This window comes from Glandiceps talaboti, chromosome 6 (assembly GCF_964340395.1).
Source record: "Glandiceps talaboti chromosome 6, keGlaTala1.1, whole genome shotgun sequence".
Classification (NCBI taxonomy): domain Eukaryota; kingdom Metazoa; phylum Hemichordata; class Enteropneusta; family Spengelidae; genus Glandiceps; species Glandiceps talaboti.
Genome location: NC_135554.1, coordinates 21,924,626 through 21,950,382, shown reverse-complemented (window position 1 = coordinate 21,950,382; position 25,757 = coordinate 21,924,626). Strand labels below are relative to the sequence as shown.

Sequence of the window (25,757 nt, the reverse complement as noted above, 5' to 3'; positions counted from 1 at the left end):
ACACGTTGTCGTGACGTAGAACCACTAGGGTATATATTCCATATTTTTTGTTGAACCTGACTTGTGCATGGTATAAAACTTATTAACCTTCCCCTTCTTTGTTATTCACTGTTTAAAAAAATTTTTAAAAAATAATTAATGAAATTAAATAGAATAGATGAAACATGAATAGATGAAAAAATAGAGAATTGTTCAAAAGTAATGGAACAATGATAGAACTTCAGTATGATTCTCGTCTTGTAGGACAAATCTGGCTGATTTTTAAAAAAAATTTCTTTGCAAGGAAAAAAAGAACAGTACAAGAGGTTACACATCAGACAAAATTAGAACAAAAACCATTTATACCGAACAGAAAAGAGCAAAAGTTGACTGATACTGATCAGCTTGTGTAGGTGCCACTTAATGCTAGATTTGGTTGCATATATGCAAGTATTTTATGACAAATTTATGACTTTTCTGTCATGAGCATTTCCTTGCATATCATATTTCTGCATGGTTATACCCATGTTAAAATTTTAGTACATATTATTCAGTTCTTAAGCACATAGGATAGGAAAGCATGGATTGCAGGGTCTTCATTTGTTAAATTTGATTGTTGGAATTATTACCACAGAGTAACTGATTAAATATCAAATCAAATGAATGAAAAGCTAGTATAGTATTGCCCTTGGCTAAGTATTCAACTTGCATGCCATAATATCAACAATTAATTACTTTTACTAAACAAAGATCTTGTGACATTTTTGAAGTAACCAGTTTTGACAGAATAGTCTTAACTTTAACTAAGCTCATTATTAAAACAGACTGATAGGAACCTTGCCCCCAGGTTGATTTTCCAACTTATTTTGTCAACATATCTAGGTGTGAATGAACACCAGAGAAAAACTCACTTCTTTAGTTTCTAGACTTGTAATTTCACACCACGGCGTCCATGTTATCACGGCCTATGTAATGTATCGTGTTCCTATGACAAAGAACTCTTTACCAAACTATTTAAAGGTGTTTCCCCTTTTCAGACACAGTCACGCAAAGTTTAAGTGGGGCTTTATCAGATATGGATGGGAAACTATGCTGATCACGATCACAGATCACATCATTTCCTGCATGGCTTATTTGTGTGTAACTAACCATCGTTTGTTTCTTATGAAGTGTATGACTCATTATCAACTTTCAATATATTTATAAAGTGGCCATATGGATGAAGATTTGGTATTTCTTTTGGGGTTTTAAGTTATGAAACAATTTTATCATGGCTTCCTACTTGAAAATCATTGACCAAGTGTGCTTGTAAGCAGTACATTGCAAAAAGCTAAAAAAAAAAAATGTGTAAAAAGTTTGTTATTGTAACAAACATTTTAAAATTTTTAGCAATTTATTGAGTTACAAGCAAGGACTTTGCACATGTTGTTTCACATTAATTTTCCAAGTATGAAGCCATGGTACATTGTTTCATAAATTAAAAATTCATTATAAATATCAAATCCTCATCCATATAGCCACTTTAAGAAAGAGATTTTGTTCATCAGTATGGTCTAGTTGAAATAATATTTGGAAAGGAATTACTAAATTTTTAAAAAAATGAATAGATATCTCTTAATATTATTTAATTTATTTCATCAAATCTTAGTATACCATTTTAAAGAAAAAATTATACATATTTTGTAGTAAACCAGAATATTTTTCTTTTTCTTTTCAGGTGATTTTTCTATCTGAATATTAATCATGGTAACACCATATTTGGACAGATCATAACTATCACCATGGACCAATCAAAAACTTTCTTTTATGAACTGATACTTTTTGTATCATTAATGTCCACTGTGATTGGTCAGCTAGTAGCTGTCAACAATGGATTAGCAGTTGCTATTGGTAGAACAGTATTCCTTAATCCAGCTGATTTGACCTTTCACCTCACCAATCCTGAAGACGAATGTAAAGTGGAAGTCATTTTAAATGAGCCAATGACACAAAGGGTTGGTTCTCTCTCTCCTCAGGTAAGATAAACCAGCTGTTTTATATTGTATTATATCACTGATATTGTTACTTAGGTGTAATTAAAAAAAATTGTGTGGTTCCTATTACGTTCAATTTTAGAATAGGTGGGGTAGGTAGATTTTTTATTTTATTTTATTTTATTTTTTTTTTCTGGGTGAGTGTCTAGTTCAGGTTTTCCATTGTTTTCCAAATGGTCTCTGTGATGTTTATTTCTTCCTATCAGATGTACAACCATTACAGATTGGAAGAATAGTTTTAGAGTGTCTTTTTAAGTTGATGGCAGTTTCTCGTGAGACTTCACAATTTTTGTGATTTTATTTTATTTTTTTTTGAATATGTTTAAAAAAAAGTTTAGGGTCGCCAGTGAAAAACTGGGTAGGGTCAGGTAACAAGAACCAAACATTTTTTTACACCTTACAATGGTCTATAAATCTCCTATTTAAAGCCATAGGGTTTATAATTCTTTTATTTTGGGCCAACTTTTTTATAGCTCTACCAGACAACTGTTAATTATTCACTCCAAAATTTGATTCTAATTCTACACATGCCTGCAGAAAGACAAATTGCAGAATTTATTAAAAATTAGCATTTTTTTTTAATTTTTCAAAATATTGAACTTTATGAACAACAATATGAGATTATACATTTATGATATATTACAAACAATTCCTCTCAAACAACTTTTGTAGAAGTCTGTAAAATTAATATTTCATAAGTGAAATTCCACTTTACAAAACCCCTTGTATATTAGATTCAGTGTAATTCTACATGTACATAGTGTTACCTATAATTGTTACCATTTCTTGCATGGATATTCATGGAAATAACTTCCTCTCCTTGTAGAATTGATGCAGTTTGATGAAATCTTCTTTTTGTATGTTAATCTCTCTACAGGTTTTCAACTGTCAGTTTCATCCCAACACTGTGAAGTACAAGCATAATGGGTCACCACTTTTAGACTCAGACAGTGTCAAGTTGAAAGTCTATAGATTCACAGACGCTCACACATACTCACAGACATTTGATTTGAATATCGAAATCCAGAAAGTTGACCATCGAGTCTTTGCACCCGTCATGCCTCTAACTGTGGACAAGTTTGAAGGATTCTCCAATCCTATCGACCGGAATACCTTAGAGTTTAAGTACAACAGAGTGATGAACGCATCGTGTACTGTCAAGTTTGTCTTGGCGTTAGATCACCAACCACAGTTTGGACAACTTGTGAAAGGCGAAGGGGAGGACAAAGTCATTATACGCCACCTTAATGAAAATTGTGAAACATTCCTGAATATGGGGCTACGATATGAACATTTGATTCCACCATCTCCTGATGTTGATTACATTGCGCTGACTCTACAAGTCCTTGATCCACTGAGAGGGTATGAGGAATATGAAGAACGGATCCATCTTCCGGTGCGTATTCTACCCGGTTTCGCAAACCAGAAACCAGGCGCATCATTTATGAGTATGTTTGTACTTGATGCTGATCAGTTTGTGTTAACTACTATTTCGCCGTTTGTGTTATCTGCCCAAGATGGAGAAACACATGATACCAAGTTAGTTTTCAATATAAGCTCACCACTGCAAAATGGACAAGGTGAGATTGTTCATTTGGATGACCCAACACGAGCTATTTCATCGTTTACTCAAAATGACATCAATAGTTTCAATATTGCATATAAACCCCCAAATGTTAGTCATTCGGAGAGAAGAGTTTTTAACATTGAAGTGATTGTATATGACAGTTATTTTGCTGCTAGTGAACCAATCATGATTATGCTGGCTGTACGATCAGCCTCAACGAATGCTCCAAGGATTTCTGTAAACAATGGCTTGACCCTGCTAGAGGGTCAATCCCGTCCAATCACATTAGAGAATTTACAGGTGGTTGACAATGACAACTTACAACTTGTAAGACTGATTGTGGTTGGTGGATTACGACACGGGAAGCTCACAATTAACAATAGACCTGCAATTATGTTCACTCCAATTGATTTGGAGGAAGGTACACTTGTGTATCAACATGACGATAGCGATACCATCAAAGATGATATAGAGTTTCGTGTGACGGATGGATACCATAGCTCTAGACTTACCTTTCCTGTAAATGTGTTGCCAAAAGATGACAGCCCACCATTTCTCATAACCAATAGATGGTTTGAGTTGAATGAAGGTGAGACGATACAAATAAAAAAAAATATGCTACATGCCTCGGATGCTGACTCTAGCGATGATTATATCACCTTCCAAATCACCAAACCACCCATCGCTGGTGAAATCCTAAAAAAATATTCATGGCAATCGTATGGATATCCAGTCAACAAATTTACTCAGAAAGACTTATTCCAAGGTTTGATTTGTTACCATCATCTGGGAGAAGAAATGTTCGTGGATTCATTTGAGTTTGTGTTGCTGGACGGTCAAGTTCCACCAAATGAGTCTGATAGGGAGTCAGTGGTTATACACATACATCCGGTGGCAGACTTGCAACCGCAACCAGTGCAAGGAAAAATGCGATCCATTCAAGTCAAGGAATTGGATATAGTATTCATTGAAAAGAAGCATCTAGAATATACAGATGTTGAGTCGCCAGATACCCAACTAGTGTACACTGTAACAACACCCCCATACTACGTAGATACCCATAGTTTAGGAGATGCAGGGAGACTCTTTTCAACGGACAACCTCACAATGCCTATGAAAGATCCCACCATCCCAGCAATCAGGAGCTTCACCCAGCATCAAGTGAACCACAAAAAAGTTGCATTTATGCCACCGTTTGGTGACATCGGTAAAAAGCAACGACAAATACAGTTCATTTTCTCTGTTAGTGATCCTTTCGGAAACACAGTATTTGGACAAGCTTTTAATATAACTGTACTACCGATTGACAACCAAGCCCCTGTGATTTACACTGCCAGGATGGTGGTCAATGAGGGAGAATCATTGGTTCTAGGATCTTCTGTTCTTGCTGCCTCAGACCAAGACACCAGAATGGAGGATCTGATTTTTAGCCTTCTCAGTTTACCACAGCATGGTAGCATTGAATTTGATGGTACAATGCAAATTGGAGATACTTTCACACCAGATGATGTCAATCATTTTAGACTTAGGTAGGTTAATACAGTTATATAATATTAATAATTTTAGACTTAGGTAGGTTAATACAGTTATATTGTTAATCATATTAGACTTAGATAGGTTAATACAGTTATATAATATTAATCATTTTAGATTAAGGTAGGTTAATACAGTTACAATATTAATCATTTTAGACTTGGTTAGGTTACTTCAGTTATATTGTTAATCATTTTAGACTTAGGTAGGTTAATACAGTTATATAATATTAATCATTTTAGATTAAGGTAGGTTAATACAGTACAATATTAATCATTTTAGACTTGGTTAGGTTACTTCAGTTATATTGTTAATCATATTAGACTTAGATAGGTTAATACAGTTATATAATATTAATCATTTTAGATTAAGGTAGGTTAATACAGTTACAATATTAATCATTTTAGACTTGGTTAGGTTACTTCAGTTATATTGTTAATCATTTTAGACTTAGGTAGGTTAATACAGTTATATAATATTAATCATTTTAGATTAAGGTAGGTTAATACAGTTACAATATTAATCATTTTAGACTTGGTTAGGTTACTTCAGTTATATTGTTAATCATTTTAGACTTAGGTAGGTTAATACAGTTATATAATATTAATCATTTTAGACTAAGGTAGGTTAATACAGTTACATTGTTAATCATTTTAGACTTAGGTAGGTTAATACAGTTCATTGTTAATCATTTTTAGAGTTAGTCATTTTAGACTTAGACTGGTTAATACAGTTATATTGTTTACTATTGTTGAATAAGGTAGATTATATACATATATAAGATGTATTACCGTAGTAACCTACCTTTAGTCTAAATTGATAATGATTTTTAGTTGAAAATAAACTATACAGTACTGTACATTAAGTGCTTCCAATCTCCCCTATCCCTAACTATCAATATCTTACTATTTGGTGTATTTGTTATTTCTATTACTTGTAGATACAACCATGATGGGTCAGATAGTGGGCAGGACAGCTTCATTTTAAAAGTCACCGATGGCATACAGTCAACAACCAAAGACATCACTATCTCTGTCCTTCCAGTAAATGACCAGGTACCTCAACTAAAACCCGGACTAGCAACTCATGTGACTGTCCCAGAGGGAGGGAGTTTACTTCTCACACCAGACATCATCGCAGCAGTTGATGGTGATTCTGATGATATGTTGCTCAGGTTTATTATCGTCAGCCCTCCCAGAAGAGGTGTTATTAAGAGAAATTCAGTGATCGTTACGAGATTTAGTCAACAGGATGTTATAGACGGTACTGTCAGATACGTACACACAAGCGGGGAAGTCGGTGCCAAACCAATATTTGACTATATTTCATTTGTGGTGTCTGACCAAGTTATTCCAAGTACAAGTAATTTGCCACTGCATGATTTGAACGTAACCGTTCTTCCAGTTGATAATCAAGCTCCTGTGATCATCTTAGGAGATGCGTTTCTTGTGCCAGAGGGACGGAAACTAACCATAACTGCGGATTTTGTGCATGCTACCGACATAGATACTGATCCAAACAACGTTGGTATTATCATTGTTCATCTGCCTATCTGGGGATTCCTGGAAAATGTTTTACCTTCTCCGGGTTTTGAGAAAAGCAATGAAGGAAAACCTATATCTTCATTTCTACTACAAGACATCTACCAAGGAAACATTAACTATGTACAATCAAAACATGAAGGCGTTGAACCAGTATCTGATGAGTTTGTTCTGTACGCAACCGATGGTATAAATATTTCACCTCAGTTGACTTTTTCTGTTATAATCATTCCACAGAATGATGAAACACCCAATTTTATCAGTGCTGATATTACACTTAATGAAGGAGATATATATATGTTGGATGATTCCATCCTGAACGCAGTGGATATGGATATTCCCAAGGAAACTTTAATGTTTTCCATCAGTAAACCACCAAAGCATGGGGAAATTATGGACATGTTCAATAGACAGTCAAGGGATGTGACCGGCGTTCCCATACATCATGACTTCACGTTGGATGCTTTGAAAAGTTCCATGAATTTGATGTATCATCATGACGGATCAGAAACTATGACGGATGACTTTTCCATGCGATTAACTGATGGAGTGCATACTGTACGGAAAACTATCCATGTGAATGTTGTTCCGATGAATGATGAGCCACCAGTTATTGTTCACAATACTGGAATCTCTATTAACATACATGAAAGTAAAATTATATCTAGTGTTGCTCTTCTTGCAAGTGATGTAGATACCCTAGATAGCAACATCCACTTTGTTATCAACACACTTCCCAAGCGTGGATTGCTCCAGGTGAAACGAACACAACCAGGCCAACTACCGAAATGGGAGCTGGTGGAAGAATACATGAACTTTACCCAGGAGGATGTTAACATGAATTTACTGCGATATATTCATACCAGTGCCCTCGGATCGAAGGGGAATGATAAATTTCGGTTTACAGTCACTGATGGAAAACACAACTCTGGTAGGGAAAGTTTTGAAATTGAGATTCTGAATACCAGAAAGGATGAGTTGGTGATTATCAATGATGGTATTCAAGTCAGAGAGGGTGATTTTGTTGTGATTACGCCAGATGTTTTGTCAGCTTTTGATAATTCTAACTTGGTGGAAGAGATTGTGTTCAGTGTTACTCAGCTACCTTTAGAGGGACAACTTGAAGACATTGCAAGACCTGGAATGACGATCAGTACATTCTCACAACTTGACTTGGCAGGACAACGTATCATTTACAAACACGTCAAGAAGAATCGAGTGGAGGAAGACTCATTTGAGTTTGTTGTCACAAATGGAATGACTTCTAGAACAGATAAATTTAGGATCGTAATAGAATCTGTTGATAATACCTTACCGAATCTCCAGATGACAGACAAGTTCGAAGTTGCTGAAGGAGGTGCCAAGATTCTTTCCAACTATGAAATCAAACTGGATGACCCGGACACAGAGACAAAATATTTGACATACATTGTCACCAAGTTACCAATGTATGGCCATCTTGTTAGAATGGGGGAACCCATTCCTAATAAATTCACACAAGCTGAGATTGATGCTCACATGATAATGTACAAACAAGATGGCGGCAGGTCAGCCGTAGACGGTTTCTCTTTCATCGCAACTGATAACACCAATGCTGGTTTCCTGGTGGATGGACAAGTTCGTTTTGAACCTGTTTCATTTGAAATCCAAATTGACACTTTAGACATGGATACTCCTCGCATCATCGTTAATACCCCGACAACTATTTTAGAAAATTACAACGGTCGCTATGGTTGCACCCTGACAAACAGACACTTAAGAACAGAAGACAAGGATACCCTGGATGACAACATCATGTATGTTGTTACTAGGCAACCAGAGCATGGATATTTAGAGGCTGTTTCCTCAAGAGAAATGATTTACCGCACATTCACTCAACAAGATCTGAATGAAAGAAATGTGATGTATTTCTTGCATGAGGGTACAAAGGAAACCAATGATAGTTTTACTTTTGAAGTGCATGATGCTCACGGACAAAAGCTTCAAGGTCAAAGGTTAGTGAAAGATATCCAAACGTGTTCCAGGGTCAATGCTGGTATCATCCTCAGCTGTCAACAACATTTTTCAACTTTATTTGGTCAAACAAATGCCATCAATAGTCTATGTAGAATCTTACATACAATAACAATCTTTTTACATATTTTTCTTTTTTTTAGCTTTTTTGCAATTTATTTGTTGTTTTACTTTTGTAAATTGAAAAATCTAAAACAAATCCCCTTTTCTCATCCATATTGCAATTTTAAGACAATGTGATCAAAAGAAAGTAAGATATCTCTGTTTGTTTTGTCAAGGTTTGATTTCCATTGGACAATTCTACAGTTGAGCAAGCCGGAGTATGAGGTATGTGAGAATATTGGCACCCTTACTCTGAATATCGTCCGCATCGGATACCTAGCTCAATCATCCTTTGTGATGGTTAAAATCAAGGAATTATCAGCCAGTGAGGGAATCGACTTCATTCCCAGCCGAATGGAACAAATTCAGTTTGATCCGGGTGTTTCCTTTGGAAGCTGGAGTGTGATCATTTTGGAAGACACACTGGAGGAGAATGGTGAGAAGTTTAGAGTGATGTTAAAAGATCCAGTCAATGCATTAATTGGAGAAAATGATAAAACTGGTATACTCATTGTTGATGCTCAAGATGGTAAGTTTCATATTTTATCAAAACATTTTATGGAATATGATTGAAATATATTGTAAAACTATGTAATGTCAATTTCAGTTGTATGTATGTATGTATGTATGTATTTATTTATTTATTTATTTATTATTTATTTATTTATTTATTTATTTATTTATGTACTATCAAAGTTTCAAAGTTGTTATTGTCTGTAAAAGAGGGAAAAAGTCTATAAAGTATTGGTATATATAAGGCAAGCACTATGTGTATAATATTGATAGTTTTAATTTTGACAAATTTTAAGTTTCTTCGATAATAATAATAATGTTAATAATAATAATTACAGGTTTATTAAAACAAAATTGTGACTGAAATAAAATGGTCAAATTGCTTGAGTTCACATATCAGTAAAATAAGCATGTTGAGAAACAAAAAAAACACCCCCCCCCCCCCACAAAAAAAAGAAAAGAAAGAAAAAGAAAATATATATTTTTCATCAATATATATATATATATATATATATATATATATATATATATATATGACTTTCTTACAATTGTATATTGTGGGTTATGTTTTGTAATCTAGCCTGTTTCATTAAAGGCCCACGATTCAGTCCCACGTTCTTGCATAAGTGTTATCTTATCAGTGGAGTCGTGAGGATTTGATAGGATCATTCTATTGTTCAAGACAAACTTTTTCTACTGCTCTGCCAGTAAACTATTGTTGTTTTTCAACCAAATGTTAATCCTGATCAGACATTTCCTGTCAGTTGAAAGACAGCTTTCTGTCTGACTGAAAAACAAACAAACCAAGAACCAAGAAAACTGTTATTGCATGTCTGTATAATGTTGCTGTTACTATTTTTCAAATCAGGACTCTGTGATACTGAGAACTATCCTAATATGATCCATGCTAATAATGTGAGTATGCCTGGAGACAATACAAATCAATATGTCTTCCAGACTGGACAAAATGGAGGCAACGTTGGATCAGAAATAGTCTGGCAAAATGACTCCACTACCGTTTGGAGGGTAAGTTTTCATACATTTTGATTTGGCATTATCAAACCGATGATGATAGCTGTAAAGTGGAAGTATACAATGTATATATGTAGGGAGGCAGAAGGGTATACTGGGAATTCCACTATTAAAACACCATTTCATGCCTAGTTTTCTGAAATTTTATTCAGAGAAATCTTTCTATGACACAGCCTCAGAGTATAAAATCAGTTTAAGGACTTATTCACTGATCATTAATGATGACTTCATTTGAGAAGTAACCTCTTCAAAACACATAAGGTGGTGTCTGTCTTCACGATTAGTAATAAATACTTTGCAAGGTGACTCATGACTAATTATCATGCTATAGCAAAGGCCGATGCCATCTCTTTCATCAATGAAAGTATACAGAAAGTTGCCTTTAGAGTCGAATTTCTGAACCCTCTGATTGTGACAGTCACAGACGTACATATTATCTTCCATGTCTGTTATTACTTGATTTGGTCCATTAAACTCGTTATTGTTTGATCCCCTCTTTCCAAATGTAAATAGAAAGTCCCCTTCTTTGCTTAGCACCTGGATCCGATGGTTGCCATAATCTGATACAATGACCTGATCCTTGTGATTAATTGTGAGAAATGTAGGCCATTTGAACTCCCTATCTCCCTTCCCATGCTGACCGATATCTTTGAGGCATTCACCAGTCTGGTAGTTCAGCATGTGTATCGAGTGTGTATCTCTGTCACCCACATATAGGATGTCCGAAGAATGATTCAAAGCAACGCCAGTGGGTATTATGACATGTCTCTGTCCACAACTCCTGATGAATTGTCCTGTTTCAGTGCACAACACAATTGGATGTTTTGGATTTTGGTTCACAATGATGTACACATTTTCCGGTGATATTGCAATAGTCTCTGGGTTGAATAGTCCAAGATCTGCGACACTGAATATTCTCTTCAAAACGACGAACTTATCAAAGATTTCTACAACACCATTTTCATAGTCACTTACAACAATGTTGCTATTTTTATCTCTTGCTATCAAGGAAGCAGTCGTAAGGTCTTCAGGCCTCTTATATTGTCTTATTGATATCCGTGACTTTCTCCATGATGGCCTCACAGCAAAGATCAATGGAGATCCTACGATGTGATGGGCACGTAACGTCACTAACAGTTCATGTTTACCTTGCCTCTCTGTGTCAAAGAAAACAAGAGATTGATTTTTCACTTCATCTTCGGGATCATCTTGTACTACGTTTAAGTTTATGTCAGGCCCATCTGTATGCGAAATGAATGCTGCCAAACTGCACACACTATTTGCTTCAAAACTGTCTCCTTGGCAGTTGAAACACTTTATCACAAAGCAAAGCTGCTCACCTGTCTTTATATGCCCCCCACTGCTTGTGTCTAGACATTTCACACTTGATAAAGATGGAAGTGGAGGAAACAAAAGCATGCCTAATTTGTTTTGAAGGAAACATGGTATTAACTCTGTCAAAGTATCATAATTTTTGTAAAATCCTGTATCTATGTTTAAATTCTTTGTTACTATTTTGTCAATTTCTTTGCACATGCTCAGGAACTCAGAATCATCTTTGATAGTCTGCACATCGTCTAGCTGTAATAAAGTCCGTATGATACTTTCTTTTGTGTCTGTCAGACGTCGGATATCCTGGTTGATTTCACTCATCAATTTCATATACTTATCAGTTAGATTAGAAATAAGATCGTCTTCTTGTTGCTTTTTATCTTGGTTTCGTATGTGAAGCCGTGAGTGCTGTTTGATTCGTTCTCTCTGCTGTGTAAACTGGATCGTCAGTGATGTCAACATATTGTAAGCTTGCTTCTCATTGGTTTCAAGTTCTTTATCTTTCTTTTGTAGGTGTACCATGCTTGCAAACATGTCCTTTCGAATTTGATCGCCTGCCTTATTCATTTCACAATGTACATGTTCAGGAGATTTATGTGTGACATAGGTACAAGTCATACAGATAAGTTCATGACAAGTTTTACAGTAAAATCGAACCGGATCATTATGTCTACTACATTGCTTTTCAGAAGTGAGTTTCTCCATAACCTTGTCTACTTTCTTGGTCAACTGTTTTACTTCAGTTTTCACTTCTTCATGTGCTTCAGCCCACTGTTCAAGATCTTCTCTGTACTTTTGTTCCATTTCACTGTCCATAGTGTCTGTCAGGAGGTTATCAACATCATCCTGCTTTGCACCCATACGTACCAGGGCATCACCTATCTCGGACCACCATGATGCGAAATCATTATTACTCACGCTTGCTCTTTCACTGTGGCAAAGTTGGTTACGATATACTTTGATGCGGACAAAATCAGCCTCCAGACTACAGTCACTTGCATTTGGTTGTTTGTCCCATCCTGTTTTTGGTGAATGAAAGTTACAAATATTCCGCAATAATACCATCAATAAAGTTATGTCAAAATTTGTTGAAGATACTGGACTTGCATTGTACAATTGATCCCATTGTCTATTGTTGATAACTTTTCTTGATTTCAATGGCTGCATAGTCCGTCTGAAATGTATCAACCTATTGGCCAGCTGACTTGGTGGATGTATTTGATCAAAGACTTCCCTGAGTGCTTTAGTTCCTCCCTCTACTAGAAGGCGACACAATCGGGCATGATTTGTCCGTTCCATAGTCGTTTCCAGTTCCTTAGATAGGCTAAAGTGAGACGCCATTTTGAAGTATCTGTAATACACGTATGAAAGAGACTTCAGTAAAAGTATGTCAACAAGGTGGAGTTGCCGTTAATATAGTTACTCTAATAAAAAACAGCTACATGGTTAGTACTAGCTCCTATGGTATTTTGAATAAGGTTTACTTTAAATTACCTCACTAATATCAGCATGCAGTTCAGTCAGTGTTTGCCAACAAGAGTGATTGCTAGACTGTATGAGAATGAAAGTGAAACCCAGACTTGCTATGAAATCATAGACAGTGGAGGGGAGATGATGAAATCCCTGCTATGAGTCATAGGTTAGGAGTACCTAGCTTAGGTTACCAATTTACGTGATCAATGATATAAGGCCAAAGGTGTCACAGTTATTAGCTAGCATAAAATTTTGCCATATCTAGAGCACATAGATATCAGGTATACCTTAAACTCTCATCTGTTAGCAAATACTGGCATAGATGACACCTGAATTGTGATCTTGAGTTATTGTGTGTGTGTGTGTGTGTGTGTGTGTGTGTGTGTGTGTGTGTGTGTGTGTGTGTGTGTGTGTGTGTGTGATTGTGTGTATATGTGTGTATGTATGTATGTGTGTGTATGTGTGTGTATGTGTATGTGTGTCTGTTTGTCTGTCTGTCTGTCTGTCTTTGTCTACCTGTGTGTGTTTGTGTCTGGCATATGCATGTGTCTCTATGTGTCTATGTGTATGTGTGTGTCTGTGTATCTGTGTGCATGATAATCTTTTATTAACTTTTATTAGTTTTATCTGTTTTGTAATTGTCATTTGTTTTACTAGTTTCAATCGTGTGTTTGTCTTGTCATGCAATGTAAATCGTTTGTTATTTTAAAGCAACATCACAGCAAATTCCTAAAATATATCTCCTAAGTTATACATGATATTTGCAATAAATAAATATCAAATAAGTTATACATGATATTTGAAATGAATATAAATATCAAATATATTGGTTGTATCAAGCACGTTCCAATTGAGGGGGAAATTATGGCATAATACTGACTGCTGTCCAAGCAACAGATTTTGAATGTGAAAACTGCTACATAATTTAAGAAAAACAATGGCTTCAGATTCATATTCAGATTGTGTTTATACATTTCAAGGCCTTAGCCCATGTGCAAAGAGAGTTCCATTTCAATAATAGAAGAAATAGCGAAATACTATACATATGTCAAACAAAATAGCATTGTAAAAATATAAAGAAAAGTGTATACATACCTAAACCACTCAAAACTTTATCGATTCAAAATTTCCTGACAACCTTTCTTATAATGAGACTTCATCTTTTGAATGTAACAAACAGTAAAACTTACAATCATTTAGATGCATGAACAACTCTTATGGAATATATTCAAACCTTAAATTTTGATATTTAGTACATTCAAGAAGAAATTGGTATTCACCTTCTACCTTTATTTGTGTAGCAGACACTGCAAACTCTTGTCTTTATATTCTACACCTTCACGGCTACCTACATCAACTTGTAATGGTAGATGATGAGCAACGTAGGCATTCAAACATTTGAAAAACTTCGGAATGTCAATTTACCGACAAAATATTTTTCTGCTTCAAGTAAATTTTTTAAAACCAACATTAAGTGCCATTTTTATTTTCCTGGAGATATTACCCCACCACTACTGTTTACAAATGTCTTTTACCCTAGTAACAAATTCAGCAAGAGAAAAATATCTTTATTGCCGACTTCCTGGGCTAACCACACACCCAAAACCATAAGAACACAGGTTTAATGTTTTACTGTGAAAACAGTGGCTGTGGTACATGTAGAACATGATCGTTTTTTTTTTTAAATTGACAGGTGTATAAATTTGTGTGTTGCTTTGATAGAGGAGATCGAGGTATAACAATAGTTTCCTCAAAATAGTTACAAAATATACCAGTGGTAGTATAAGTATTATTTCTTGAAGATTAAATAATTGTATGAATTTGTATTTTATATGACATATATTGCTGTAGCCATTTCAGCAGTTTAGATTTTTCATGTGTTTCCTTACAGAATCATGCTTTGGTACCGGTAAAAACAAAAGAAACACTGCAAATACCAGATGTGATAGAGGGCCATGTACTTTCCCCAAGTTTGACTATAAATGGTAACAACAGAGCCTCACAGCCAGGGGGGAACACTCAGGTAACACACATGCACACACACACACACATACACACACGCACACGCACACACACACACACACATACACACACACACATATATACGAGTGCACACACACACACCTACATACACACAACTACATGTACACACACCTACATACACACATACTCACACACATACACACAGGTGCACTAACACACACACGCACACACACACACACACACACACACGGCAATATATACTGTAGTTTCATTGCGGCCAAATAAATAACATACACCTGTCTGTATACTTTTATGACGTTAATAAAGTTGTTGTGTGATATCTTTGTAAAGTGTCATATATTTGATTCAGTTGTAAGCATATTGATATAATGTACACTACTTGACATTGCACTTCATGCACATTTTGTTTGCTTGTTTTTGTTTGTTTGTTTTGTTTTTTGCTTTATTATTGTATATGTTTTCCTTGGGCCACTAATCTGACCAGTTTGAACAAACTATTTGTGGGGTCCAGCCAGGAATTTGAAGTTATTTTTTATTTACTTTTCATTGCCGATGTATTGACGTAACTAATCCTCACTTGATATGTCAATTTTCTTTTCTTTTCAACTTGTGGCAAATAATATATGTATGTTTGCGAATTTATACAGTGAACTCTATATCTAAGTTAGTTTTATAGAAATTTTAGTCAAAAGTTTCTTGTTTTAATTGCAAAGACATGTATTGATACCAAAGTTACTTATTTTCAATTGAATTGACAGCCATCAGCACCACCTAGATGTGACCAGGCTTCAGTGGGTTTACTTCACTTTGATGGCTCTTCAGGAAAACTGCATCGTTGTGATGGCAACAAGTGGAAAGAATGGACAGAAGCTGACAATGTCAGACAAGAAACTAATCCATGCAGCAAAGGTAGGGGTATTCTCTGTATACTATATAAATGAAGCTTTCTAAATGTACACTACCATCTTGTTAGAGTGTTACATGTGCAGGAAATGCCAAAATATCACGTTGTGGTAACTGTCACCAGAGGGCGCTGTTTCAAATTTTCTCTAATAAGACCTGGATAGATCTGCACATTAAGGTTTACTGAATAATGTTCAAAGGTAATGAGTACCTCTGTCTTGGCACAGCTCACAAAATGTAATTATTTTAAATATTTTTCAGGATGGACATTTCACAAAAATAATTGTTATAAAGTTGGTAAAGACGAGAGAACATGGAATTCTGCACAAAGGATGTGTAAAGAACAGTAAGCAAAGAGTTTTACTATATCAGTTAAAACATATTAACATACAGGTATCGTGTCTCAGGTACTCCTAGCTTCTATCTCTGAAAATATGGTTTACTGTTTAGCAGAGATATGTACTATGATATCAGTACAGCCATTTACATACATGATACAGGCGTCCTACCTTAGGTGCCCCTATAGCTCTTTACCTCAGGAAGTATGTTAGAATTCAAAATGATACTGGTTGGGTCACTGTATACAAACTCAGAGATACAAAACAAGTTCAGAAAAATTTGAAGAGACCTTTCATCGTTGGTATTCTATAAGTCAAGACAGTTTAACAACAATAGCGTGTATAAAAATTAAAAGATGACTGTGTTGTGGTTGACTTTGTTAATAATACCTCACCTTCAGCAATTAAAAGGAAGGAAGTAACTCAGGTGATCAATTTGTTTGATTTGAATCAGCCAAAAATTTGAAAACTTGTGTCTAGTCCTTTTGAAATCAAAGAAATTTGGTTCTTCGTTAATTTGTTGTCAAGGAAGTCATCAATTTATTATTTTCTCATCGCGCTAACAAATATTTGGTGGCCATTTTGAAGTACTTTTCCATAGAAATACCAAGTGGATGGTTGTTGTAATTGCTCTTAAACATTGTAGTTGGGGCCCAAGCCTGCACTAACCTGGCTGGTTCAATAGACAGGGTGTGTTACTCAGTCCACCCCTGCCAACTCAACCCATAAGGGATAGCGCCCTCACCAGTTTTTTCTGAAAATTCTTTTGTTTAGCTGACTGACTCCTTCAATGTATCGAAAGTGATGTTAATAACAGTTTTGTTGCTATGTCATTCTGTCTAGATACAATGGTAATCTTGTCAGTTTTACAACAAAAGAAGATCTTAATTGGTTGTGGGTCTTTGCTGGTGGCAGACCGTTTTGGATAGGTAGGTGTCTATTTCTGCCTCACTACACATAACTCTCTATCTGTGTCAAACCGAGAGTTTAGTGATCTTTTAACACAAAAAATTGTCCTGTTGAGATTTAAAGAATATTTGATGTATTTTATATAGTCCAGACACTTGGCTGTTTTGCTTCGTTGGACCAAACAGAATTGTTGAGCCGAAAAGCCAAGTCTTTGAGTGAACCCAGACTGCGAAAATATTTTATTTATGGTCATCATCTCGCAGGGTTATTACTTATTGTGTATTTCTTTGATAGGACTAAATGACAAGTACCAGGAAAGTCAGTGGGAATGGGTGGATGGTATGCCATTAACCTTCACCAACTGGAAGAAAGGAAGTCCGAAGGAAGACTTGGAAGCCAGACGGAATTGTGTCCTTATGGGTCAAAAGTTAAAATGGCAAGACAAACTATGTGACAATATCAGTGCTCCGTTTGTTTGTGCAGTCACTCCACTTTCTAAAAAGTAACAATTAGCTTTCCATATTTGTTGTTAAAAAAATCAACTATATGTACCTTAGCTTGTGAGACACAATACATGGAGATGTCAGTCAAGTATCTATTAGTCTAGTTCCCTATATGCGTTACAATCACTATGATGATGAGGATAGTGATCAGAGAGAATGTCGACAGGTATAGGTTCTAGACTTGGCAGTGTTGTTGCTAAGGTTGGGGAACCCCGGTAACAGAAAGGGGGAAATGGCCAAGGGGTGAAAATGGCAGTAATTCCTGCAGAGACTGTCTACCATAATTTTGTTTGGGAACCCACGTAAATGACATGGAACCCTGGTAGATTTTGCCAACTTACCACCTTTAGCAAAAACACTGCTTGGTGTCTATATCCATCCCATAATATCAGATATGTGGTTTCTTCTGGTATTAAGTAGAGAATAGAATTTCCCAAAATATGAAGTATTTTACTGAAATATTCTAAGTTTTTAGGGTTCCTTTTATCAATATTATAATATATATTGAAATATCCTGTATGTCCAAAATTTAGGCTTTGAACTGTCTCTTTCTTTTTTTTACAAGGTCAAGATATTTAGTTAGGTTTGAAAATGACATTACATAAGGTTGTTGTCTATTGCCGGCATGTACAAATGATAGCCCCAGGTAAATTGTTGCAATTTAAAGTTGATATTTTGTTTGTTGAAATGTACACCAAACAGTTATATACAACCATTTGAACCTTCTAATCAGCTCAGCTGAATTACCTGTGTTCTAATTGGTAGTGGTACTGTTTACGTTATCTTGATGTCCATATGTAAACAGTTATGAAAGAAGTATGGCTGATTATACATGCTTCAACAAGTGCAACATAATGAATGTAAGAACCAACAAATAGACAGACAGGCATACAGACACACTGATGTATGAATTTACCATGAATTTATTGAGGTAGGAAGCCAATTAGGCTTTTAAAGACCCCTTACTGTTCTGAGGTGGTGATCAACAAATGCCTTAAACTGATTAACTGATGAAGCAGTAATAGCTGACTCCGGTAAACTGTTCCAAATATCAATGACTCTGAGACTGAAGAAATGTTTGCGAATGTCAAGCCTTGATCTGACCTTATATAGTTTCAAACTATGACCTCTAGTTTTAGTTGAAGAAACTTGAAAGAAAATTGCTGGGTCTATTCGAGTTAAAGTCCGCAGAAGATTTTGAAGACTTCTAACAAATCTGCCCTAACTCTTCTTGTTTCCAATGTCATCAAGTTTAAAGACTGCAATCTGTCCTCATACGCCAAACTCCGCAGACCTGGGATCATTCTAGTAAAGCGACGCTGCACTTTTTCAAGCAAAACAATGTCCCGCTTCGTATAAGGAGACCACATTGGCGAGGCATAGTCTAAATGCGGACAAACTAAAGACTTGTAAAGGGGTATTAAAATATCCTTAGATTTGAAAGTAAAAGTCCACTTGAGAATCCCAAGTACACTATTGGCCTTTTTTTACCTTTTCTGCTGTATGTGTCCGGGGGTTGAGTGATTTGTGTATTACTACTCCCAAGTCCTTTTCATAGTCCATGACGGAGAGTTTATTTCCACTCATAACGTATTCGTAGTCCGGATTATTATAACCAACATGTATGACTATGCACTTGCCCACATTAAACAACATCTGCCATTCATGTGACCAATCTACCAATGTTTCCAAATCATTTTGTAGTAAAAGCGCATCTTCCTTTGATCCAATACATTGTATTAGTTTTGTGTCGTTTATGTGCATACATACATACATACATACATACATACATACATACATACATACATACGTAAATACATACATACACACATACATACATACACACACATACACACATCACACACACACACACACACACACACACACCAGGTTACAAACACTTTTGTAACTACTGGGGCTTTAAGCAATTAGAATTTAAACAGTGTAATGGTTTAGTATTTCAAAGATATCAAAATCAAATATACATTATTTTGTAGGCTGTTAGTAAATGATTTCAGTCTGTTGTTAATTGTTGATATTATTTACCTATAGTTTTCAAAATTAGGAATTCTTTACAAAAATTGATATGTATAAATCTATATTGATATTTCTAATGTTAGCTTTGTTATTTTGTTTGACTCATAATAAACTGATATTAAACTGTAATATTGAAATAGGGCAAGGAAAAAATAAAACCAAAGTTACTCAGCCATATTTATTGATATTTTGGTACAAACAGAAAGACAAAAATTATGGTATAATTTTAAAATTTACGAAATTTTGGTAAATTTTGTAAGGAGAAATAACCAATAAGCTTCTAGCCCTAAATGGCTTGTGAATATATAGCACTCCTAGTGGTCAAACTGTGAAATCCTTTGTCTTTTCCATAACAAGAAAATGGTATATTAGACGCATTTTCTCCTTCAGTAACTGCCAGTCATTTAAGCTTGATGGATCTAGATATTATTGAGGACCGAGACTTGAATGACCTCAAATTAGTACATGGTAAAAGTGATTGGTACACCATAGATGTCAGATTCTCCCTCCAATAGACAAAGAAGTCAACCATTTGTAACTTCTGACCTTGATTGACCTAGACACTAAGATCTGAGACTCGAATAAACAGTGGCTTAAGATCAGTTATCTTACCAATTAACCGGAGTAAATCTGTAGATTTTAATGATCCAAATTTTCACCATTTTTTGTGAGTTTTATACTTTTAGATTAAAATCAATGTCATGTCATGTCTATTTACCATGTCATTTGCATATATGAATAAATTATCCTTTGTACTCTTAGCAGTAAGAGAGATGTGTTTTTTTCCCATAATGCTATGTATTAACCAGAGGGGCTGTCTTTGTGAATTGTTTAGTCTACCCCAATTATGCAAAATACCGTGGAAAGCAGTTGCCATATGGCCTGGTCATGGTTGCTAGGGAATTTTGTTGTCTCATTTGATATAGTCACTTTTATACACTAGTAGTAGTTAACTTACTCTGGCCAAAACTAACCTCTTTAAAAGTAGTTGCTAGGGACATAGCCAGGGTTGCTATGGACATAGTCATGGTAACTACATGCTTTCCATTTAGACGCGCCTTAGTTTTGACCAAGTTATTACACATTCTCTCTCTCTCTCTCTCTCTCTCTCTCTCTCGCTCTCTCTCATTTTACTTCAAATCATTTATCATTGACACATTTTTATGGTGTGTTTGTCTATTTCTTTTTCAGTTTAGTTGGGCCAATTACAGTGACTAACAAGCACTCGAGGTATATTAGCATGTATCTATCTTTTGTAAGTAGAAATACTCTGGTATCCCCATTGTCAGTGACCAAAAAGACACTCAAAAGGCTTTAGACAGTAACACCCCCCTCCCCCTCCCCCAACAGTTACATTTGGCCCTGTATGTGTATTTGCAATTGCAGTTAAGAGTAGAGAGAGACAGAGTGCGAGAGCAAGAGAGAGACAGAGAAAGAGCGAGAGAGAGAGAGAGAGAGAGAGAGAGAGAGAGAGCAAGAGAGAGGGAGAGAAAGAGCGAGAGAGAGAGAGAGAGAGAGAGAGAGAGAGAGAGAGAGAGAGAGAGAGAGAGAGAGAGAGAGAGAGAGAGAGAGAGAGAGGGAGAGAGAGAGAGAGCGAGAGAGAGAGTGAATGTGAATGTGTAGACTGAATATTAATTAAAAGATATCTCGCTCCACAACACTCTCATGTCGATTACATCTAGATTTGCACTCGTCAAAGAAAACATCGGGGCACATTCCAAAGTATATAAATTTCTATGGAGACTTTATATAATATTGACTTTTACATATAATACAAACTTGTCTTTCCAGTCTGACATTTATTGAAAATTGAAAAGAGACAAGAAATTCATCCATAATCAGTCCAATTTTTAAGGAATTCAGAAATTCATTGATATCAAGATAAACTTTGAAGTTAATTCTATTGAATCTGAAAAAAATTACACAATTCTTGACACTCGGAACAAACCCTTTTTTTTAAAACTTGAGGCAACTCGACATTAATTACATACGTACGTACACACATACATTTATACATACATATATACATTCATTCATTCATTCATAAATGTGTTTATATGTGAAGAAAACTATATAAATTCTTGTGATCATAGCACCTCAATATTCCGGACCAAAAAAAACTGGCAAAGTGATAAAACTGCATAGATATAGATATGTACGTACTATATGATGAACCATAACAATAAAATATATAACCCATATTGTTTTCTTCATTGCATATAATAGAATGCCTTTAATGAAAATACTGTGTATTGAGTTTACAAGTGAATATTTCAGATTTTTCTTTTCAATTGTCGTCACAAAACTTTGCCCCAATATTTCAGTGTCGAGGTCAAACTGTATATCGGCTATCTACAGTGGCTTGCGATAATTTGTAGGGTCACCACCATTTAGTAAATATTTGCTACTTTCAGAGAATATGACCATATTATACGTTCATAAAGGCGCAAACGAAACAATGTCATTAGTTTATAATATAATAATCCAACTTGTTGACATTTGAAGCAATTATGTGAAGGAAAGAACACTGTCTTAATATAGTTCCCTTCAAAAATGAATTTCTGTCACTTGTAAAGAAAAGCAAAACTAAAAGTGAAAATATTTGCTTGTGACACGTAGTGCACCCCTTGGCAAAAAAACTTATCTTTTAGTTTGTTGGGGGGGGGGTCCCAAAGACGCATTCTACATTAATTACGCACAGACCAATGAGCTTCCATAATGTTATTTTTTTTCCCTCCGTGGCTTTTTGTACAAAATTTACTGGTAAATGACCGATGTCCCGTAAATCCCTAACCCTACTTTAATAGATGCAAACTGGCTATTATGGTATTAATCAACGTTGCCCATTCACTTTTCTCAATAAATAATCTAGCATTTCATAATTTTGTATTAATGGAAGGGACAATTTTTTTTTCATAGTAAATGTAGAACTGAAATATTAAAATTGTTGCCTACGGTGACATAAAATATATCCTTGTGAGGAGAGAAAGGCATTAATTTTATTGTCTTTTACGTTGCTATGGCAACTTGTGAATGAAGTATTATCGCTACAAGCATTTAGGATTCACCGTGCAAGTAAGCCCATTTCACAACTCTCAGCAATATGCAACTTGAGAAGAAACTGAAATCCAAATTTGTGGTATTTACAACAAAATACTAATTAATGGCGTTTGATTATACGGAAATAGCCTCACTAAAAGTATAGTTGGTGAAAATGAACTATGATATTTGTCTCTCTCTTTTTTCTCTCTGACAAGCATGAAATTATAATATCAAGAATTCAGACTGATATACTAACATTATAAGGCAGTGAATGTAATGTAAAAAAATTCAACTTCTGAGGTGCTTTTAAAAAGTCCGATCAATGCCATGTATTTGTAATACCAAAATTTTTAGTGATATATATATATATATATATATATATATATATATATATATATATATATATATATATATATATATATATATATATATATATATATATATATATATATATATATATATATATATATTATATATTATATATATATATATATATATATATATATGCTGGTAAGCTTGGAGCCATGGATAGAAGGTAAAATGTGTACACATCATCTAATGTACCTGTTTTCAAAATGGCACAGTTAAAAAACATGTAGATCAGCAAGTAAACACTTTATTTTAATATTATACATATGGTAACAGTCTGTTCAAACTCTCTGTTCCTTTATAGCTATCTCCATACTCTCGTACACAACACACTTGACTTGTCTAGACAGTTTTGTCTCACACTGTATAAATGTTTATGGCTTATTCACAAGTATAGAAAAATAAAACATACATACATACATCAAAGTATGTACATGATTTTTCCATATGACTATATCATACATTATGTCATCTTCATCTCTCATTTTTGTCTTTTATGGGAACTGTGAATTTCTCCCTAGTAGAGAGAGAGAGTGTCAGAGAAATGACATCTGACTGACTTTTTAATACATTGTCTTGTCAATGATTTGAGAAGTCTCACACAGTAATTATGCAGTCCCATACTTCTGCCTCATTGGCTTATAGTTTCCTAGTTATGAATATTCATGAGTCCATTGTCAGATGCAGTTCAAGAATTGAATATTCATGAGTATGACGACTTCCCATTGATTTCCACTTTTAGAGATGAATATTCATGAGTTGTCCAATTGCTCTGCAATTTGATATTCATGAAAACTGGTTTCCAGTATGAGTGATGAATATTCATGAAGTGATTGTCCAATCAGCCACTGACATGTCTAGACAGCTAAATATGGAAACATCCTTTAGAGTTTGTTGGATTGTTTAAAGAGTCGACGGTCTATACATGAACATGGCTTGCAAAATGATCTCTCAGTACATTAACTAGCTGCAGTAATCATCACTTACAAGTAGGGCAATTTTCAGAACACACAATCTACTGAGATTAGACTGTACTGTCACCATTATAAGGAAAAGAAACAAATTGTACAAATTGTACCAGTCACACAGGATAATTGTCAAAACTGGCAGCTAAAGCCATGCCAGTCAAAGGTACTAGGTCACACATGAAGGCCAATTCTTCAATTCTTCACATTGGCACTGACATAGCTTTTTCTCTTCTTCTTCTTCTTCTTCATAGTAATAGAGGATACTGATCCCATATATACATATACAATAACGTGTAAAATGTGCACACTGCCACAGTGCTTATAAATATAGACTTTTCAGATATATCATTCAATCACAAGTGAACATTGTCATGCCGTGACGACAAGGTGTCAGATGAAGTTCATCGCATCATCTTTTCTATGCCCTACCAGCTGGTATTATAACCATGGCAACTCCAAATAACAGTAAACACAACTGTCCAGTGAAAATTATAAATGTCTATGTCCTGGTTTACAGTTCGATCGGTCTCAGTTGCCGACGAGTGAACAGGATTTGCAGCACATTTGTTTGAAGTAGTCACGATTGCAAAATTTAAACCTCAACACTAGAGGGCAGTATGTCACTTGATTGGCATCTTCACATTCTGCAAGGAAACAGAAAGACAAACCAATTAGTACAGAGATGAATTACAGAAATAAAGGGACATAAGATAAGTTCAAAAGTGTTTGGTTTTGTTGTTATTTGTTGTTTTTTTTGGGAGGGTAGCTAATTTTTGCTGCATATCTAATATAAAAGATACCTGTTCTATTCGATGAGTTTGTTGCGAAAACTGCCATCAGTCCAACTGTAGTGATGAACCAATTTGGAGACATGGTCTTGAGAATAATATAAACTTGAGTTTGATAAAAACAGTTGAAAAAGTCACTAATGCACTGTTGTTTGCTTTTTGAACTCAGTCGTGTATCTGTTTACAATGAAGGAGACCTCCTTTGTGAGGTCAAAACGTCGGAAATAAAGTTTTTAACATAGATTATGGGACTTATCGACTCTTTATCAAACCCAATTGTACTATCACATAAATAGAATAACACCCTCATTTGCTCTTGGCGCAACTCAAACTGGAATTTAAGCGTACAAGATTTACACTAAAATGTTGAGAAAATCCCTATCATTCCATCAACAAGATCATTTTTAACACCATCCAAGGCAAGAATTGATATTACCATTGTGTGAGAAGATTTATTGGAAGCACTTTTACCTTCAGTAAAAATTGCCTATAAACCCCCAAAACATTGTTTCTGGTCAGGACAGTTTGTCTAAAATGATGCGATGATGCGTCTTTTTTTCTTACTTTTTTTCTTTCTTTTTTTTTTAATTCTCAACAAACCTGTCACTGAGTCTACTATATATGGCAGTTACTGTTCTTTTTATTTTATTTAGTACTTTAGAGCAAGTATGTATGTGGGCCAGATGGCATTTGCTTGTTCATGATTGGCTCTGCTGTTGTCTTCACTGAAGTAGGAAGGGTTATTTTTGTGTTTTCCCCACAGATCTACAGACTACAT

General features: G+C 35.1%; 2 protein-coding genes across 2 annotated transcripts in view; one reads left to right on the top strand and one right to left on the bottom strand.

Moving 5' to 3' along the window:
• The first annotated feature begins 1,760 nt into the window (after nt 1-1,760).
• Nucleotides 1,761-19,498, top strand: LOC144436261 (FRAS1-related extracellular matrix protein 1-like). Its single transcript, XM_078125005.1, has 10 exons — nt 1,761-1,994; nt 2,890-5,108; nt 6,053-8,647; nt 8,945-9,297; nt 10,150-10,307; nt 15,010-15,141; nt 15,881-16,031; nt 16,287-16,371; nt 17,207-17,292; nt 17,567-19,498. The coding sequence occupies exons 1-10, from the start codon at nt 1,761-1,763 to the stop codon at nt 17,776-17,778; spliced, it is 6,225 nt and encodes a 2,074-aa protein (XP_077981131.1). The 3' UTR covers nt 17,779-19,498.
• A 3,868-nt stretch (nt 19,499-23,366) lies between these two features.
• LOC144436102 (A disintegrin and metalloproteinase with thrombospondin motifs 6-like) overlaps nt 23,367-25,757 on the bottom strand; it is a 56,996-nt gene continuing 54,605 nt past the window's right edge. Inside the window, exon 23 of the mRNA XM_078124788.1 lies at nt 23,367-24,835. Within this exon, the coding sequence (XP_077980914.1) occupies nt 24,720-24,835 (116 nt within the window). The 3' untranslated portion in view covers nt 23,367-24,719. The remainder of the gene's footprint in view (nt 24,836-25,757) is intronic.

Excerpts from the sequence above, each read along its gene's own strand:
- LOC144436261 (XM_078125005.1), top strand. The coding sequence starts at position 1,761 with ATGGACCAATCAAAAACTTTCTTTTATGAACTGATACTTTTTGTATCA. Across the intron at positions 5,109-6,052 it reads GTCAATCATTTTAGACTTAG|ATACAACCATGATGGGTCAG; the intron begins GTAGGTTAATAC and ends TATTACTTGTAG. Across the intron at positions 8,648-8,944 it reads CAAAAGCTTCAAGGTCAAAG|GTTTGATTTCCATTGGACAA; the intron begins GTTAGTGAAAGA and ends TGTTTTGTCAAG.